The sequence below is a fragment of the Otolemur garnettii genome, unplaced genomic scaffold (genome assembly GCF_000181295.1).
Source record: "Otolemur garnettii isolate 467f Iridium unplaced genomic scaffold, OtoGar3 scaffold00120, whole genome shotgun sequence".
NCBI classification, from domain to species: Eukaryota; Metazoa; Chordata; class Mammalia; order Primates; family Galagidae; genus Otolemur; species Otolemur garnettii.
This window is the reverse complement of record NW_003852515.1, coordinates 4,357,647-4,378,685: the sequence shown is the minus strand read 5'-3', so window position 1 is coordinate 4,378,685 and position 21,039 is coordinate 4,357,647. Positions and strand designations below refer to the sequence as shown.

At 35.3% G+C, this 21,039-nt stretch overlaps 1 protein-coding gene and 1 pseudogene across 3 annotated transcripts in view; one reads left to right on the top strand and one right to left on the bottom strand.

Moving 5' to 3' along the window:
- Positions 1-21,039, top strand: part of PAN3 (PAN3 poly(A) specific ribonuclease subunit) — a 146,439-nt gene that overhangs the window by 44,162 nt on the left and 81,238 nt on the right. For all 3 annotated transcript variants that reach the window (XM_003797613.2, XM_023517766.1, XM_023517767.1), the window contains exons 5-6: positions 2,657-2,818; positions 20,745-20,892. In XM_003797613.2, coding sequence (XP_003797661.1) covers positions 2,657-2,818; positions 20,745-20,892 — 310 coding nt within the window. The remainder of the gene's footprint in view (positions 1-2,656; positions 2,819-20,744; positions 20,893-21,039) is intronic.
- Positions 13,246-15,329, bottom strand: LOC105887781 (annotated as a pseudogene).

Here is a 21,039-nt window from a genome sequence, read left to right as displayed (position 1 = left end):
ATTTCCTGTTTACAAACTTTCTCCCTTTTGTGCATGGAATAATACTCCTTACCATAGGACATAAAAGCAGTCAATTACTTTTTTAGTACTTTCAAGCTTCATCTTTTGTTCTCAAGCTGGACCCTCTACTAATGGTGGACTAAAATACTTGGGGTTTTCCCCAAATACCACAGTACTCTTATCCCTCTACGTTTATATTTTTCACCATCATGCTATTGCCTCTTTTCAGGTGTCATCTTGTATTCTGTTTCTTACAGTGCTATTTTAAATGGTATTGATATTGTAGATCTTTTCACTTCACCATGTAGAAGGTTTTACATTTGGATGAGAGTTTAATCTCTGGCTATGCATTGAAAAAACTTTATACGTGCACACATAATACAGAAAAACTTCATTTATAAGCCTACGTATTTGGAGATCTCTTCTACTTAAGAAGAAAGGCCTTGGGCTAGTTAGTTAACAGATACTTGGGGCATGGGGTGGAAGCAGAAGAATGTTATCATTCTTTTCTGTCTTTAATATACTGTTACATAGAAAATAAATTGCACTGACTGAGTCAAAAGTGATTCAATTTGCAAAAGATATAAATTAAAGAAGACCATTTAAAGCAGTGATTTTCTCTCATTCAGATAAATGACTGAATGAGACTAGATAAATGACTAGAATTTAGATGTTCTTATTAAGACTTATTTGATAGGTTGTGATTTTAAGTAAACATTTTTAGATGTGTTGAACTTTTTTTAAAAATATAGCTGAAGTCAGAAGCCTCGTAAAGATAATCTTTAGCCCAGAAATTTTCTAAAAGACAAATTTTAAATTAGTGAATGCTGAATTAAGGTTGTGTTTCTCTTAACTATATAAGAAACTTTTTATAGTTGTCTACTTGAACACAAAAACATGAGTTTAATCTTATCTTCTTTCCAAAGAGTTAGGTTACTGGATAAAACTTGCTTTAAAATTCTCTCAACTTTGCTCGGCACCTATAGCTCAAGTGGCTAGGGTGCCAGTCACATACATCCAGGCTGGCCGGTTCAAATCCATCCCAGGCCCGCAAAACAATGACAACTGCAACCAAAAAATAGCCAAGTGTTGTGGTGGGTACCTGTAGTCCCAGCTACTTGGGAAACTGAGGCAAGAGAATTGTTTAAGCCCAAGGGTTGGAGGTTGCTGTGAGCTGTGATGCCACGGCGCTCTACCCAGGGTGACAGCTTAAGACTCTGTCTCAAAATAAAATAAAATAAAATAAAATTCTCTCACTTATCATCTGGTTCTGTGGCATATACCATGAAGAGTACATATTTGTTGTAATCTACACAAGTTCCTTCTGAGATAGAGTAACTAGATTGGTCCAATATTTCATAAAGGTGGAAAATTTAGTCTCAAAAAATTTAGTTTCTTAAAAGTCTGTACACTGATAGAATTATTATGTAGGAAAGGTTGTCTTCCTTAATGTAAGTTTAATTATTTTTGTCTTCTTTAAATGAAGGACAGTATAGCAGCAGCCTGTCTTTGGATTTGAGAATCTAATTTGCATAGAATAATTTTCATAAGCGTTATTTGCAAGGCTTTTGAAATTTAGAAGAAATCAGTTGTTTTCTCAAATTGGTTCTTTTTATACTAGACAATTTTTAAAAAAAAATACATGTCTGGATACAGTATATATTTTTGAAGAAAATTTTAATTGTTTTAGTAGTCTTATTATACCTCATAACAGAACAATGAATAAACACAGATTTTCTTATTTCAGGTTTTAAGTTAGGTATCTTCACAAGGACAGATTTATGGAAAGGAAAAAAGATCTACAGAATTCCCTTTAAGATGCAATATAATGCAAATTTAGTGTAGTTAAAAGAAATCAGATGGTGGAAACTATCATTAATATTTACATATAAAAGTCCAGCTACCCACTATTAAGATGGTTTACTAACTTTCTTATAAGCCACACTAATGAATTTATGATTTTATCGGGCAATTTGTTCAGTATTGAACTGTTTATGATACTGATATTTAAAAGACTAATGAAATTTGTATTGTTATTGTTTTTTTTTTTAGTCTGAAATTATTCTTTTCATTAAGGAGCTTAGATTGAATTGCCCAGTAGGATAGTGATCTGTACTCCAGCCTAATCTGCATAAACTTAAAAATCTTTTAAAAATTCATTTCTTGGGGATTAGCTGCTGCTTTTAAGAGGGGGTAGTTCTCAGTTTAGAAAATAAAGTAGAAAGATGAACTGAAAAAGTATAGTTTGGAGAACTTTTTTTGTATGTATTTTGTGCCCTTCAAGCCATTTCTTCATATTACAGTGAGAATAGGTAAGTGACAGTGAAAAAAATTTTGCAAAGTGTTGTACTGACAAGTTAATTTCTGTTCATTGAATAAGGTCTTATCAGATTATACTGTATTTCTCTGAAACATCTGTTGCTTGATGTAATATTATTGTTCAACCTGTTAGGACTATGGGTTATTTTGGAAGTGTGGGTTTGGTGTGGGGGTGGGAGTTGGTGGGTGGTGGTAAAAATATTAAGAGGGAGTGTTTTAGAATTTTGCTTGTTTCCTATTCCACGAATCCCAATATCTTCAATATGTTAGTTATGTTAGTTTAGATTAGTGTGGGGGATGTTAGGAGTGGCCTGGTTTCTTTCCTTCTTTTTCCTAGCCAAGGAAGTATCGCCTGGGGATGCTGGAAGAGAGGCTAGTTCCGATGGGATCAAAGGCACGAAAAGCAAAGAACCCTATTGGCTGCCTTGCTGACAGGTGTAAATCAGGAGTACCCATCAATATGGTTTGGTGGAACAGAGTGACAGAAAACAATTTACAGGTAAAAATATTTTTATTAGACATTTTTTTAAAAAGTGAATATGTTGGCTGCTTTCTGTGTTTGTGTGGGGTGGTGGGTGTGAAAAGATTGAATGGCTTAGCTGTTATACTTAGGTGATTTAAAATTTCTTTGTTAATCAAAGTAAGATTAGTTGCCCAATAGCAATTAAATAATTTTTGTTTAGTGGCTTTTTGAGTGTTCAATGCTTATATTTTCTTTTCTTCTTTTTAATTTAGTTTTTTTCTTTTCAATTGTGTTAACATTTGAGTTCAATTCTTTTTGCTATGTAGAGTTAGGGTACTACATTCATAAGTCATATGAAATTTATTATAGAAAGTCCCATTTATTTGGAATCTGAACGATTAGAAGCTCTGTATCTTGTCTTTTTTACATTTTTACTAGGAAATAAAAATTGTTTGTAAACAAACTTGCCAAGGATTTGCTCTGAAACCAACATCACCAGTATGTTGTGATAATATCATTACAGATACATTTCGGTCTTTGTTTTTACCATTACTTATCAATACTGAGTATTGCAAATGAGTTTTTATAACTCAAGGGCTAGTTTCTATATGAGATTTTGGAGTCCCTACAAAATAATAATTATTCCATTATAATTATTCCAAAATAATATTCCATTTTAATTTGGATTATAATTATTTTCATTTTTGAAAAATTCATAATTATTATATAATGCAGTTTTATTAATTAAAATTTCATTTTAGCCAGAAGTAGAGTATCTTTCCTACTAAAATTTGAGTAAATTAGAATTTAAAAAATATTCCTATTCTGATGCCAAAAATAAAAATAATAGAATAAATTATAATCCTAGCTAAAGCCTAATCCCGTGTGTATGTGTGTATGTACCATGCACAGAAAACTTATAACAAATTTACCAACTTGGTTTTATTTCTCTCTCCTTACTTTACATTATAAATAGGTCCCACAGTATTTTGTTACATTCAAAACAAAGTGTGACAGGATTAGATGTTGCTTTGGGCATGGGAATAAGAAATTATTCCAAAAATAAATATGAAAATGTGCTGTTTGCTTAAACTGAAATTTTTATAGTTTTTCTTAAGCTAAGGAAAAACGGAGGGGTTCCACAGAATCAGATATTTAAAATTATATTGGCAAATTTTGGTATGTCAATTATGAACATCAATGTAGTTGTTTTAATTTAATTTTCTTGTCTTTGAAATCAATGGAGGAGAAATTTAATATGCATTGTTAGAATTATTTTTCAGTTTTAAAAAGAAAATCTGAAAATAAATTGGTCTCCACCTGTCTAAGAACCAGATACAAGTGGAACTATAATCACTCATCTGTTGTAAGGGTGAAACACTGATCAATGGAGAGTTATAGCTTCTTGACCTTGATCTCTCCACAACTCCCTGCCTATCCCAGTGGCAGTTCTGAAGTACCTCTTTTTAGTATAGCATAATCATTGGTTGGTATAAGAATATGTGCTAGAGTTAATGCTTTTAAACATTAAAGCAGGTAGTAATAGATATGTACTAATGTGTGTGAAAAATTGAACTAGTGTCATCTGAACCTAATATTTCAAAACTGTTTATTGTATGCTTCACATAGTTCTTTTCCTTTCAGGACATAAAGAATTTTGTACTCCAGATTTAGAGAACTTTATAAGCTCTAAAATGTCAAACATTGGCAGTCACATGTTGAAGTATTGAAAATTTGTCATCTAGTCTGCCTTACTATCTTTGCGGATTCCTAAACTGGGGACTTGGAGTGGTTTATGCAGAGCATAGTGTATGTCAATATAGTTTTTATTTTTTTTTTTGTAAGAGAAAAATAATTTTTATAAATCTGTTCTATACTAATTTGGGTGTGTGTATGTGTGATCTTTACCTTTTAATATTGTTTTACATGTTTTATACGTAGCCAGAAATTTTCATCTTTCCTATTCTGTTTGTTTCCTTTCCTTTAAAAACTTAGTAGGTCATCTCAATCTTTTCTTTCATTCTTTTTTTTTTCAGACAGTCTTAACTCTGTTGCCCTGTGTAGAGGATGGTGGCATCAGCGTAGCTTGCAGCAGCCCCTCCCCTGAACTGAAATGAGTTTTTCTCCTATGTGGGCGTGTATTAGATTGTCTACTGGCTTCATATTAGTATTGAGTACATTGAATAATTGCTTTTCCATTCTTGTGATACTTTACTAAGAAGAATATGTTTCATATTCATCCAGGATATTATAAAAGATGTGAAGTGACCATCTTTTTATGACTGAATAGTATTCCATGGTGTGCATGTACCACAATATGTTAATCCATTCCTGAATCATTAGCTATTTAGGTTGTTTCCACATCCTGGCAACTGTAAATTGAGCTGTGATAAACAATCTAGTGTAAATGTCCTTATGATAAATGATTTTTTTTCATCTAGGCAAATGCCTTGATTGTAGGGTCAAATGGAAGATCTACTTTGAGATCTTTGAGGATTGTGTTTGACCTCATTGGTTCTCATGAAAGACTTTGAAATGCCCTGGACTTGGACTTGGGGAGCCCCTGAATGCTGATGAAGTCCTGTGCACGTCAGTGTTTACCCAGAGTCATTAACCAAGCAAGGGTGTTTGCCAGTTTTCCTCCCCTTGCTTGGAAGGATTATGATGCCTTCTCCCTGTCTCCACTTTCCATTTAAGCCATAAGCCTTTACTAACATTGATTTCTTCTAGTAGTGTGTCAGTGAGATCAGCAAAGAGTTACGTCATTAGAAGTACTGAAGAGTGATCAGTGAGCAATACGTGTCAACTTGAGTGAAAGGATGTGCACAATTTATAAATTTCTCATGGTGTTCCAGGTTTTCATTTACCTAAAAGTAATGACTCATAAAATCGTGTTCATTTTCTCTCAGACCTTTGAATATAGTGAGGTCATAAACCGTAAATTGTGTTGCTGTTGTTTTAGCTTACTTAGCAAGGTGTTAAAATGAATGACAGCTTTTGAATATATCAGGGATCCATCTGACTTCGTTATCTTCTTGTCAACATTTCCTTTGATGCTGTCCCCCCCGCCCCCGCCCCGTAGTCTTATGAACTGGTATTTCCTGTAAGAAGCGTTTAATTATAAGAATGATGACATTAAAAATCTCTTGGTCCACAAATTCTCTTGTGAATTCTACTTTTTATTGCTGGTGCTTTTAAGATCTCAGGGAGGTTTTGAAACTCCCTAGATATACTTCAGTCCTTAGTTACTCACAGGATTTAGGTGTTACTGAAGGTGATGTATTCACTAGGGTCCAGGAAATTGGATAATTTAGGCTTTTGATGGAATGGATCAGCATTTATAAAAGAGAAGAAGCTTCAGCCTGTCTACTTAGGGTTTCTTGGGACTTGAAAAGTTGTAGAGCAGTGGTACAGTGTTTCTGCTTCTCACCCCAGCCTAGGTTTAGAACGCTATTCTAAACCTTTAGTGTTTTCCTCAAACCTACTTAACCCTCACTGTTTTTCTTTTGGGGGATGGCCTTGTGTTCTTCAGAAGGGAAAGCAAGAAGGCTGAGAATGATTTGCCTTGCGTATCACCTTTCTGCCTGGTTCCAAAATTTTCATTTTTACTCTTTCTTATTTTCCTTCTGTCTCAAATAGGTGTTCCTTTACTACATGCTCTAGAACGCATCTTTATTCCTTCTAGCAATTTATTCCTTCACTTATCTCATCCTCTATGTTGTGTTCTTCCTCCTAGTTTATAAACGTGGCATCTTTAAGTCTCTGCTATTACGTGGTGAACCTGGGACCACAGAATGCTACCTGAGGAAAGGGACATGTGGGAAACTACAGTATAGTTTGGGAAGTAGTTTCTGCTTATTATGGCTACTTTTCCACCTTTTATTCATCCTTAATCCTCAGTATTTTTTACTTTACTACTCAGTCGAAACTGTTTTTCATAAGGTTGCCTAACTGCCAAAATTAATGGCATTCTTACTTGACCCCCTGTTGCAAGTGACAGTTGATCACTCCCCCTTCCTTGAAACTTTGGTTCTCTTAGCTTTTAGACTGCTCATTATTAGTCTTTTTAAGGCCTTTTTTCCTTTGCCCTGCCTTCAAGAACTCTCCCAAGCTGTCATTGACTCATCTGTTTTATTCTTCATAATGCACTTTGAGGATCTCAGATGTTTTCATTATTTCTCATGCTCCCTGTTCATATTTAATTCCCAGATATTTTTTTTCCCCTACCAGTCTTCTGCATTCACTCTAAATAATTATATTTCTAGCTTCTTCTGAATAGATCTTAGTCTCTTTGGGATTGACTTCAAATTCATCCTGTCTAATATGAGCCCCGTATGTTTTCCTTCCAAATCTGGTTTTTATTCATATATACCTATACATGCTCACTCATTAGCAACAGTATACCCACCATCTATCTTGGTTATTCATATCACTCAATGTATAATCTGTGAATTCTTTTAGATTCTTCTTTCTTCCTTATCTGCCCTTTCCCATCAGCCACTAAGATCTGTTGCTCATGTGACTTTGAAATTGTCTTCACTCTTAACTGATTTACAATTTAGGTCTACCTTTATTTCTTGGACTATGTAAAGAAATCTTAAAATATATTAGATTTAGTCATTAAAAATGGTAGGATTCTTGGTTAGGAAGAATATTCCTAAAGTAAATTTTTCTACCTACTGTAGACTGTGGTAAATGGTTTTTATTAATAGTATTTATATAGCTATGGATAGTAGATGTACATAGTAGATATAGAAGATAATTGTAGCTATATAAAGTAGTTCTTGCTTCTTTGGAATACTGTGATAGTTTCACTTTCCTTGACTTTTAATTGACTAAATGGATATTTTTTACTCCTTTTAGGGAAAATGATATTAGGAATAAGCTAGGTGGTATGCCTTGGGACTGTTACTGATTATTATTATTGAAGTACTTTGACATGTAAAATTACTTTAGATTCTTTTAAGTACAGGTTGAATATCCCTTAGTCAAAATGCTTGGGACATAGCTGGGCGTTGTGGCTGGCGCATATAGTCCCAGCTACTTGGGAGGCTGAGACAAGAGAATCACTTAAGTCTAAGAGTTTGAGGTTGTTGTGAGCTGTGACGCCGTGGCACTCTACCGAGTGACAGCTTGAGACTCTGTCTCAAAAAACAAAACAACAACAACAAAAAAAAAGCTTAGGACTCTATTTTAGATTTTGAATTTTTTTGTGTGTGTGGGAAGTGCTTTGGAATATATCCATGCACCTGCTGGTTGAACATCCCAAATCCAAAAATCTGTGGTCTGAAATTTTGGAGTGAACATTTCCTTTGAGTGTCATGTCACAGTTCAAAAAGATTCTGATTTTGGAGTATTTGGGATTTGAGATTTTTGGATTAGGGTTATTCATTTGTAACAGATGAGCAAGCAGTTCACCTGTTTCATTTACCTGGTTTTGTTCTTAAATGTCTTTTAACATCCAAATGTAGATTTTCCTTTTTTATATGCATTGATTCTAGTGGTCTCAATTTAGATGTTTGTTGTATATTTCATGTGAACTCTCATCTCATTCCATTCAGTGATGATATGCTAATGAAAAGGGGACTAGTGTAAATGATTTCATAATTAACAAATCTTAAACTTAAAAGTTTTTCAGGCTGGGTGCAGTGGCTCATGTCTATAATCGTGTCAGTTTGGAGGCCGAGGTGGGTAGATTGCCTAAGCTCAGGAGTTCGAGACCAGCCTGAGCAAGAGCAAGAAAGAACCCATCTCTAAAAACAGCCCGGCATTGTGGTAGGCTCTTGTAGTCCCAGCTACTTGGGAGGCTGAGGCAAGAGAATCACTTGAGCCCAAGAGTTTGAGGTTGCTGTGAGTTACTGACACCATGGCACTCTACCAGGGGTGGTGAAGTGAAACTGTGTCCAAAAAATAAAAAACATAAATAATTTTCAAAACATGTTATCATTGTCTCTAGGGGCTTTGTGATATGGGTTTCCTAGAACACCTCTACCTCCAAACCAAAATTCACAGATGCTCATAATACAGGGTGTCCATAAAGTTCATGTGCAACCTAAAGTAGTTGTCTGTTTTAAATTGCATATGAAACTTTAATGACACCCTGTGTGTGCATAACTTCAGTATATCCTCTACTATACCCAATATGTAAATACTATGTAAATAGCTATTATACTGTATTGTTTCTATTTTGGGTTTTTTTTTTTTAATTTTTATTTTTTTGAGACAGAGTTTCACTGTGTCACCCTCAGTAGAGTGCTGTGGCGTCACAGCTCACAGCAACCTCAAATTCTTGGGCTTAAGCCATTCTCTTGCTTCAGCCTCCCAAGTAGCTGGGACTACAAGTGCCCACCACAATGCCTGGCTTTTTATTTGTTGCAGTTGTTGTTTTAGCAGGCTCGGGTCAGGTTTGAACCTGCCTGCCTTGGTGTATGTGGCTGGCATCCTAACCACTGAGCTACAGGCACTGAGTTTTTTATTATATTGTTATTTTTGTTTTTTCTTCCCAAATATTAATATTTTCTATTGGTAGTTGGCTAAATCCATAGAGTTGGAACTTGGTGAATAGGGATTGCTGACTGTATATTCAATTTAAAGCATTCAAATAGCATAGAAAAAAGTACCAAGAAGAAAGCAACAATATTCTTAGTGACTTCCCTACCCAGAGACAGTGATTTTGTTAATATATTTTTTTAATTTACTTTTTGTGAGTCTCTCTGTGATCCTGGCTAGAGTACAGTGGCATCATCATCATAGCTCACTGTAACCTCCAGCTCTCAGGCTCAAGTGATCCTCCTGCATGAGCCTCCTGAGTAGATGTAACTACAGGTGTACAGCGCTGTATCTGGCTACTTTTTTCTAGTTTTGGTAGTGACAGCATCTTGCCCTTGCTCAGCTGGTCTCAAGCTCTCGATTTCAAGTAGTCCTCCTGCCTCAGCCTCCGAGAGTGCTAGGATTACAAGCATGAGCCACTATGCCCAGTCTCTGTTAGTAATCAATCTACATTTTGTTTGTATCTGTATTTTTTTTTTAAGAGACACAGTCTTACTTTGTCACCCTCGGTAGAGTGCTGTAGCATCACAGCTCACAGCAACCTCCAGCTCTTGGGCTTATGCGATTCTCTTGCCTCAGCATCCTGAGTAGCTGGGACTACAGGTGCCCACCACAACACCCAGCTGTTTTGCTGTTGTTGTTGCTGCTACAGTTTGGCCGGGCCAGGTTTGAACCCACTACCCTCGGTATATGGGGCTGGCACCCTACTCAGTGAGCCATAGGTACTGCCCCCACCCCCTTTAATTTTTTTGTACAGATAGTGTATCACTATGTTGCTCAGTCTGTTATCAATCTCCTGGGCTCAAGCAGTTCTCCCACCTTAAACCTCCTAAGGTGTTGGGATTAGAGGCATGAGCCCCATACCTGTCCTCAATCCATATAAGTTTTAACAGGTCACATTACTGTATGGAATAACCCACTTGACCAGATCTGTACTGCTAGATATTTTTGTTACTTCTTTAAAAAAAAAAAAAATAAAAAAACACTGTGCTAAACTTAATATCTTCTGCTTGTTCTGTTTGTCTCCTTAGCTTTAATTCCTAGATGTGGGTTTGCTAGCTCAAAGGATATGCTGATTTTTCATTTTGATACCTGTTATCAAACTGTTGATCAGGAGATTATTATAAATATTTATAGTATTACCCATGTCTGACAAAGTTTGACCTGACAAATATCTTGGGAAATTTAGGTTCCTATAGCTTCAAGCTCTTATATACAGAGAATTACTTTATGCTGGGATCATGACAATTTTTTGGTTTTGCTCTAGCATGACATAAAGCTTATTATTCATTGATCTTCACTTGGCAATCTCCAACCTATACATACTGCTTTTCTCCTATTTTTTTTTTTTTTAGTCAATTTATAAATAGAATACCTATTTAGAAGAATACTAATGTGAATCCTTTGGAAATATTAGTGATCATATTTCTTACGTTCTTTCCACCAATTTTATTTGATTTAGAAAATCTTATTTCCTTTATTGGGCTTTTCAGTCAGAGGGTTCTGTTTGCTCCAGAAAATTTATAAACTATAATTATATACCACACTTACTTACCACATTTACATACTACTTTTGTAAGGTAAAACTTGACTAGCTAAAAATAGATATTTCTAAATAGCCCCAAATTTAAGACCGTTTTGATTGGAAATTGACCTTGTTTAAATAATGCTTGAAATAAGGGGAAATTAAAATTGTAAAAAATCTTGTAGAAATGTGAACTTGGAGGTTCTTATTATAGCCATTTCACTTCTCCTTTTCATCTCACTCTGTTCCTTTTTATTCTGTGTTTATTAACACAGAAGACTAATAAAAATAGGTCCAAATGGGGTACTCTTTATGTCCATGGGTTTTGTTTTTTTATGCATTTTTAGATTGTTCTAATAAGGCAGAAGAATTTCTTCCTCATTGCTAGTATCCCTTCTCTACTGTTTCAAATAATTCTTGACTCTCTGCTCTTGCCAACATACATACCTACACATCCCTACTTTGGGCACAAATCCTTTATAGTAATCCCAACTTACTCCACTGTCACCCCAAAGAGAGAAGAAAAGTGGTAAAGATGGAAGATTGGAGTCTCTGGTTTTAGGAAAAAAATAGATAAAAGATGGATTAATATCAGCATTTTATCTCCTGTGATAATTATTATTTTTAAAATAATTGGCTTATTTTAGCCAAAGGTACTGGAGACTTGACCTCATCAGTTCTAATTTGATTTCAGCAATAAAGCCATCAAACAAAACTTTCCTTCTCTTTCTGTTTCTTCTTTCTTTCTCATCTATATTTTTCTTTTTTTCTGCTTTTTTCTCTTTCTTTCCTTGGTGGTGGTGAAGGGTGGAAGATGGACTGGAGTTGAGAGAAACCAGAGTCAAAGGAGCCGATTTGGTTGATGTTGTAATAAACTTAGGTAGAGATGATGGTGACTTGAGTAAGGCATTGGTAGAGAGTGCCATGAGTAGAAGTAATTGAATTTGAATTCTGTATCTATAATATGATACAGAATGGAGTCCATGACTTGATGTTTCAAAGATATCTGCATCATCAAAAGGATAGTTAGTTGAACTGTGATGTAATTTATCTGTTAGGAAAGATATTATATTGAAGACACAACAAAACTTGAAAAGAAAAAATAACTTTATAAGGAAGTTGAATTGCTCACAAATTGTTTGAAATAATAATTGTCTGGTCTAACCGAAAGGAATTTGCTTATTTTATATATTGTTAGCTCAAGGTCAAATTTCTTAATGTTCTGAAAATATTACTACTCAATTCTTCTTATAGCCAAGGTGGAAAAACTGGGATAAACCTTTTCTTTACAAACAGCTATAAAACTGAAATATATGAAATAATAGTTTTCAAGACATTTGGTATCAGGCAGTGAAAGACAATGATTCCTGAGAAAGGAAAAACAAATGAGATGAGCCTTGTGATGACCCCAGCTTACTACCTTGGGAGAGTTTCCAGGTCTGGTGTGAGTAGAGGGACCTCAGCTAGAGCCTGGTGATCTGTCTTAATTGAGGAGATGTAATTGAAGTCCACAGTGGCTAAGGTGGCTATAGTTAATAAGAAAATATACAGAGGAGGAGAGAGCTCACGGACAGAACTCTGGAGATTTGTAAAGGGATCCCCCCGAGTCTTTAGCCAAGCACTGATGAGCAGATATGAATGAAGTAAGTACCTACTGGAACTGGAAAAAGAAATTCCCCAAAAGATCACAGGAAACAATTCTCAGAGCTCACACAGGCCAGGGATAGTTGATGTTCTCACCATATAACATGGGAAGTTTCATAATTTATGAAGCTTCAAGTAAGATAAATAGTAAGGCATTTGTCTCAGTAGTAGGGCCAAGTTAGCCTTAGAATAAATGCTTCAAAACTAAAAAAGAAGACCTGAAAGAATGAAACTAATTTTTAAGCAAAATAATTACAGTGGAGAATCAAAGGTCAAGAATTTATATAGGAATGTAGAAATATCCAACACCCAGAAAGATAAAAGTCATAGTCTAATAAATAATTACTAGGCAGGCAAAGGGTTGTGAAAGTAAATCCCATAAGGAGATGATGTAATTAATCAAACTTGGCCCAGAAATGACATAGGAACAGTATGTGAGAACATCAAGGCCAGGCGTGGTGGCTCATACCTATAATCCCAGCACTTTGGATAGCTGAGGCAGAAGGAGTTTGAGGCTACCCTGGACAACAAAGGGAGACATTGTCTCTACCCCCCAAAAATAAATTAATAAAAATTAAAAGAAAAGTAAGAGCATCAAAATATTATTTGCTTTGGAGGTTGAGACAGGAGGATTGCTCGAACTCAGGAGTTTGAGGTTGCTGTGAGCTATGCTGTTGCCATAGCACTCTATCCTGGGCAGTAGAATGAGACTCTGTCTCAAAAAAAACCCCAAACATTTATTTTATTTATTTTTTATTTTTTTTAGAATTTATAAACGTACTTTAATACCTTGCTGATAAAATAGTAACTTTCCATCTTTGCAGTCTGGTAAGGAATACAGGGAGATAGTGGTAAAGGCTCGTATGTGCATATCTATTATAACCAGGTAATTAACACACACAAACCACCTACTTTAGTGTTACACCATACCAACTTTCAGAATGGCCATCTAGAAGCTCTCCTGGGTAGCTGAGTAAATAGCGTCCAAAGTTTAAAGATTGGGGAGTAGGGAAGAGAGAGAGATGAAAGTAGTAAGCAGCACACATTTCAAAGCCCACTTTTAAGCATACATTACAAATATTTAAAATAAATGCAAAAGCAATTTAGCATTTTCAGAAAGGGCATAAGGAGAGTATGCTTGGGGCCAACCGCTCTCTCCAGCTTCTCAAAGTGTTTCCTGGCATTGCGAATGTTGATCAGAGTGGCTGCAGAAGGGATTGATGGGTCTGACATAACCACCATCCCATACGTGTTTGATGTTGTTAGAATTCCTAACTTCCATACTCTGGAAAGAAGCAGCCAATTTACTGCAGCTCATCTTGAACTGCTTGATGATGTTGCTGATCTTCTCAAATCGGTGGACGTCATGCTGCTCTTTGCAGTGGTAATGGGGAATCACTAAGAACGTAGCTCTTTCGAACAGCGGCCTCGATAATCTGGGCGAAATTCCTTAGGTTCATCTCCACCTGCTGAACGTTGGGAATCAGCTGATAGACAATACTGGACCAGGCTTTGTAGAGCGTTTCATCCCAGATGGATGTTCGAAAACAAACACACTCCAGTGGGTGAGATAAATGCCCAGGTCTTCCTCTAGCTCTTTGAAAATCAAGTCACGCTGATCCTCCTGAACCAGATCTGTTTTGTGCACCAGGCAGAAGATTTTGGCATCGGGAGAATTCTGGAGGATGGCCTCCAGACACAACTGGTAATAATGCATGTCCTTTTCTAATTCGTGGCTCTTCACGTCAAACACGTGAATCAAAACCTAAACGTTATGGAAGATACTGTCTCGCTATCTGGTGAAGTAATTTTCCATGAAGGTGTCCTGACCACCATAGTCCCACAGGTTCAGCACCAGGTTCCCCAGGAATCGGACGTGGGAGTGCTCCACATCAATAGTGGCACCCAGGCGCCAGTGTGGGGGTGTAGTGAGCGATCTAATTCACGAAGATTACAAATCTTTGTAATCTGATCTTCCCTGACCTGGTCTTCCCCATCAACAGCACCTTTTTCTTCATGGCTGTATTTGGCATCACCCGCCAGGCTGCTGCAGACTGGGCCTGAGGGCCACAGCCTACCTGCAGCACCGAGGGAGGGGTCGGGGGCTGTGGGGGCCTTCCGCAGGCCGGGTCTCTGTCTGCACTGCTGGCGAAGTTGTGCAGTCAGCAAAGACGAGAGCGTGAGCTCTGGGCTGGCAAGGCTTGCCAAGGGGTTAGCTCTTCTTCGAGCCAAGTGCCTAGTGCAGCCGACTGCAGCAAATCCAGTGAAGCACTGCTCAAAAACAGATTTATTATAACTTTATTTGTACATTTAAGAAGCCGAAGGAAATATTAAACATGTTAAGGGAGAGATAGAAAAATGAAAGTCAGAGTTCTAAAGTTTAAAACAGAATGAAAAATATATTGGATGAGATTAATGGCAGATTAGACGTTGCAGAAGTGAACTTGAAGGCATAGCAATAGAAACTGGGAAAAGAGAAAAGGGAACTGTGTAGTAACATCAAACAGCCTTACATACTTGTAATTGGAGCTCCTCTATTAGGACCAGTGGGATTAATATTTTAAGAAATGTTAATAGTAGGCAGATATTTTCCAAAAGTGATGACCCTGTAAACCACAAATTCCAAGGAGCCTGATGAATCACATGTAAAAAACAACACGAGGAACGTGTAAAGACATAAAAAGAAGCATCTCTAAAACAAAGACCCATTTTTGAGGAATAGAGGTCAAGTCGGCCCCCCTTACCTGTGGGTTACACATTCTCAGACTCAACCCACGGCAAAGAGAAAATTTTAAAAAAAGTAATAAGTTTAAAAATAAATAGTATAACAACTGTTTATATAGCATTTACATTGCATTAGGTATTAAAAGTAATCTAGAGATGATAGAGGTATGCAGAAAGATGTGCATATGGTTATAAGCAAATAATACAAGGACTTTATTATACAAGGGACTTTAGCCTGTTGGATTTTGTTATCCACAGTAGGAGAGAGGTCTTGAAAGCAATCCCCTGCAGACTGGTTATACTGATACTGAGAGCTGATTATACATATAGCAGATTTCTCACTGAAAATAATACAAGCCAGAAGGCAGTGGTAGCAGAATCTTTAAAATACAGAAGAAAAAGAGTCAGCCTGGATTTCTATACTTGGAAAAATTATCTTTGAAAAATGCAGTCAAAGAAATTTAAGTTGGGCACATAGTTTAGTTAAAATTACTGCAGTAGTGGTAATATAGTATATGGGTTTGAAAATGTACTGTGGTTATGTAAGGTGTTCTCACCTGAAAAATGATGAAAGGTACCACTTCTGTGAGTTTTAAATTATTTAAAAATAAATTTAAAATTGGATATTATTAAAATTTAAGAACTTACACTTTTTGAAAGAAAATGAAAAGACATATCATAGACTTGGAGAAAGTATTTGTAAATCTTGTATCTGACAAAGGACTTCTATCCAGAATGTATTCAATATAAAGAACTTTGAAAATTATGTAACGGAAAACAAACAAAACAGTGAAAATGGTTAAAAAATGTAAAGAAACACTTCACCAAAGAAGATAGTAGAATGGCAAATAAGTCATTTGGGAAATGCTATTATTAATATTTAAAAGCCCAATGAGATACCACTTCACACCTCTTAGAATGTCTGACATGAAAAAGACCAACCAAAGCATGTTCCTGAGGACACAGAGCAGCTTGATCTCTTCTTTAATGCTGGTGGACATATTAAAATAATACCACTACTTTGGAAAACAGTTCACTAATTTCATAATAAAGTTTATTATATATACACCCATACCAGATGTCTAAGCTACTTCTAGCATTTTAACCAAGAGTAATGAAATATAGTAAAGACTTGTACGTGGTGTTCACAGCACAGTTGGAATAGCCAAAGCCTGGAAACAGTCTAAATGTCTGATAAATGAAAGGATAAATAAATTGGGGTACATTGATAATATGAAATACTAATAAGCAACACAAATGGACAAAATATTGATAAATGCAATAACCTGGGTCAATCTTGATGCTGACTGAAAGAAGCCAGTGCAAAAAAACAATACATATGTATGTGTGATTCATTTATATGAAATCCTGGAAAATGTAGACTAATCTAGTTACAGAGAGCTCATCAGTGTTTTCCTAGATACTTAAGGGAAGGGGAGGGGATTAAAAGAGGCCTGTGGAGACTTTTAGTGTGATGGACATTTTAGGTTGATTTGGGTAATGGTTTAAGAGTTAATCAAAGTTGATATTTTAAATATATGCAATTTATTACGTGTCATCTCTAAAGTGGTAAAGACAAGATTTCCAGGTCATGTTTCATTCGGAGTAGAAAGATTAATATCAATTTATGAAACCATTAGGGCAGGTAAAGCAAGCTGAGCTCATGATAAAGAGCTATCAACAGAGGATATTTAATGATTTTGAGTTTACCGTGTGATATAAAAAACCCTGACCAGTATTCAAGAGCATTAGTATTTCTCAGTCATTCATCCCATCATCGGTCTTTTTCTTATGAACCTTTTATGACATATTTGCAATGAAATATTATATATTTTGTGTTTGGTTTTCATTCAGTATAAACCTCTTCCTGTCTTTCTATCTAATTAAAAAATTTTTATGGTTTCACTTTTAGTCTTAATGTGTTATCTATTAAATTAGTCCTTAGTATTCTGGTTTTAGTGGAATCCACCAGTATGTTGAGTACTAAATTTTACGTTAAGAACAGCAGTTTCTATGGAATAATAGGATAGAAAAAAAGCGTAAAGTTGTATTAAATCTGAGTTTAAAAACCTCACCAGATAATTATTTGTTAAAAATTTTTATTGCTCGGCTCGGCACCTGTAACTCAAGTGGCTAGGGTGCGAGCTACATATACCAGAGCTGGTGAGTTCGAATCCAGCCCAGGCCTGCCAAACAACAGTGACAACTACCACCAAAAAATAGCTGGGCACTGTGGCAGGTGTCTGTAGTCCCAGCTACTTGGGAGGCTGACGCAAGAGGATTGCTTGAGTCCAGGAGTTTGGAGGCTACAGTGCGGTGTGATAATGCGATTGCATTCTAGCCTGGGCAGCAGAGTGAGACTTGATCTTTTTTAAAGAAAAAAAAAAGATAATTATACTTTTTAACCTAAGGGTTAGGGCTCTTGATTTAGTAAATTTGTGAGCAGAGTGTACAGGTGGGGATCAATTTAAGTGTTGGGGGATGTTGTTACTTTGGAGGACTCACTATATAAGAAGCACTTGGTGGTTTTGATGTGAAAAATTGTAGAGTACATATCAGTGTATGGGAAACTAAAACTATTGATTTAAATAAATGTTCATTTTTCTAAAATGTGCATTTAACACTAAGATAAGAATGTAAATTAGAATTTAAATAAAATAGAAATTAGTGTTTAAACATTTTATAGAAAACAAAACTTTAATATTATAGAGACACATCTAGGTTGTTAGGAAGAGATTATTCAAATCATAGGGCAGGAGTAGTATTGCTTTGAGGTTTTTTTGTTTTTTTTTTTTTTTACCCCTACTACTTTTCTTATTTCTTTTGTACTCCTTAGTGTTACTGAAGTTAGATAAATAATTTATTGCTCAAATTCTTGAGTCGTCTTCCTAGAGAAAATCTTTTCTTCCTAAACTTAAAAGTAGTTTATTTTCTAAATAGACCATTTCATTTTTGGAGTATTTGTTTTAATTACCAATTTTGCCTTATCTTTATAGTTTTTATAAACCATTGGTTTATATTTTAAGCCAGTAACATTAAAAAGTTTTAAGAATGTATCTGTATCATTGTAGCTATTATTCTAAAGAGTTTTATCCTGAAAAAGTATTCTAGGTTAGGTGTTAATTTCTGGTTATTGCTTTAAATATGTCAGAGTTCTCTGATCCAGGTACAGTTCATTTATATTATGTGTTAACTGTAGTTCCGTGCTCTTATTTTTAGTTTTATTTTTGCTGTTATACCTAAATCCTGCATAATATTTTTCTGCCATTTAAATTCTTGTTTCTCTAATTCCCAGTACATACAGTTGAACAAACAACAAAGGAGGGAGGATTTTAAGTTTCTATTTCACTTCTTAATTCATATTATTTACTGTTGGGTAGGTTTTTGGCCTTTGTGGTTATTGGATTTCAAAAAGTTACAGTTTGGTGTTTAAATTTTACTACTTAAATATATTTTTGTAATAAATTTGGAGGACCTTATAATTTGTTGTAATGACATTTGTTAAAGGTAGAATGGACTTTTCTTTTTTTTTCCTCCTTTACAAGGTCCCTTAAAAATAGGTTTTCAAAACAAGTTAGAATAGATTTTAAGTTAGGAAAAACTCATCAGTGAAATCAGATAGGTTTTTATTCATTATAAACATAGGATGTATGTGAAATTGAAACTGAGTAATAACTGTTTCTCAGGAGTATACTGAAAATGTTTGTAGTATATTTGATTTTCTTAATTTTCTTTTTCTTTCTTTCTTTTTTTTTTTTTTTTTTTAAGACAGAGTCTCAAACTGTTGCCCTGAGAAGAGTGCTGTGGTATCATAACTCACAGCAACCTCCAACTCAGGCTCAAGCAATTCTTTGCCTCAGTTTTTCTGTTTTAGCAGAGATGAGGGTCTTGCTTTTGCCCAGGCTGGTCTCAAAGTCGTGAGCTCAAGCAATCAACCCATCTTGGCCTCCTAGAGTGCTAGGATTACAAGTGTGAGCCACTGCATCTGGCCTTCTTTTTAAAAATTTACTGTCTTCTGGTAATCTTGATGTCCCCATCTCTCCTAGGCATTTGTAATCTTTTACCAAGATATCTGATGGCTTTTACCTTAACCCCTATCTCCTAAGCTAGATTTAGGGTTAACTGGTACACACGAGCTCTGACACTACTTTTTCATCTTGTTAGTAGTCATTTGTTTTCTTATGACTAGGAAGTACTACTATATCAGTGAAACATAGTGGTTTGTCTGTTTAGGAAATTAGAGATTAGCCATTCGTTGGAAGAACACATACCACTGTTTGTGAAAACTTTAGAATTTGAAAAGTTATAAAAAATAAATGATAAAAGATGGTTTTCGCACCCCTTGGAAAATACAGTTTGGTTTAAGCTTGATACTCTTTTTCAGAATTTCATGTTTTAGATGTATCAGTAAAAGAGATTCTTGTATTTCCAGTATGTTTTAATTAAGTCCAGATTTAGTCTTTCTTCTGTATTTTATCACTTTGTATTTAATTTTAGCTGGCTTATAGCTGGTAATATCATTTGTTTAATGTTTACAATTAGGTTAGCCTGGTGACTTGTTATCTTCCATATTTAGTAGTTTGAACTCTAATTTCTCAATTTATAGTGTCACTTACACAGAATAGGGAAGTTGCTTTTTCTGCCTCCTGTGGAAATTCAGTAGACAAAAGTACAGCCATTCTTTGAATTTGATACATTGTTTATGTTCTTATAGTTCTTAAAGCCGAAGGTACTATACCACTTGAGTATATCAACGTTGTAGCCTAGTACCATTGTGAAAAAAATTTATTCATGTAATCTTATTGTAAAATGTTTTGGTGTTAACAAGTTGCATGTGGTACGACATGGGCATTGGGACCTGTATTTAGTTTTTTGTTTTTTTTTTTTGCACTTTTGGCCGTGGCCGGGCTTGAACCCGCTACCCCCAGTGTATAGGGCTGGTGTCCTACACCTTGAGCCACAGGTGCCATCTGAGTTTTTATTTTTTTAAATGTCTTAATTCTTTCCATATGTTTGCCTCATTTTTAAGTATTTTTCTTACCTCTGTTACTTAAATACATGGTACTGTATTATTGGGGAAGTGTTTGAAATGCTTACAAAAAAGGAACTGATGAATTTTTGGGACAAAGTCAGTTTTTTAACTTTTATCCAGGTGGAAGTGGTTGAAAAATATTAAATTTGAAACTTGTTGCTCAGTTTTGAGGTAGTTTCAACCTCCCAGTTCTCTAAAATATGTTAGGATGGTTTGGCAATGATGCATGCATGACAATAAAGACAGATTTTACATGTTACTGAGGTAAAAATTCTGTAAATGAAATGATTAAAATCCTCAAATTTGATTATCAAGTTTTCTTTAAGACATTTAATTAAAATACATCAAAATAGGGAACCTAAAACACTTGTAAATCTTTTTAGTAAAACATTTTAGTAAATAAAACACTACGGATTAATACCTAATAGATTCATTGTCTTTTAGGAGGCTTAAAGTTTATTAACTTACTATATTTGATTTTTAAATAGACACCAAATCCTACTGCAAGCGAGTTTATTCCTAAAGGAGGATCAACCTCCAGGCTGAGTAACGTGTCCCAGTCAAATATGTCTGCCTTCTCTCAAGTGTTCTCTCACCCATCCATGGGAAGCCCTGCTGCTGCTGGATTAGCACCAGGTAAGTTGAGTAACTATTTCCAGGGAGTTCCAGATATCAAATCTGTAAGCACCATTTACTATTAATTTATGAGAACTGAAATTATATGCTTGAATGAGTTACATTTGAACATATTATGAGTTTTATGTTCTAGTTTTGGATACCATA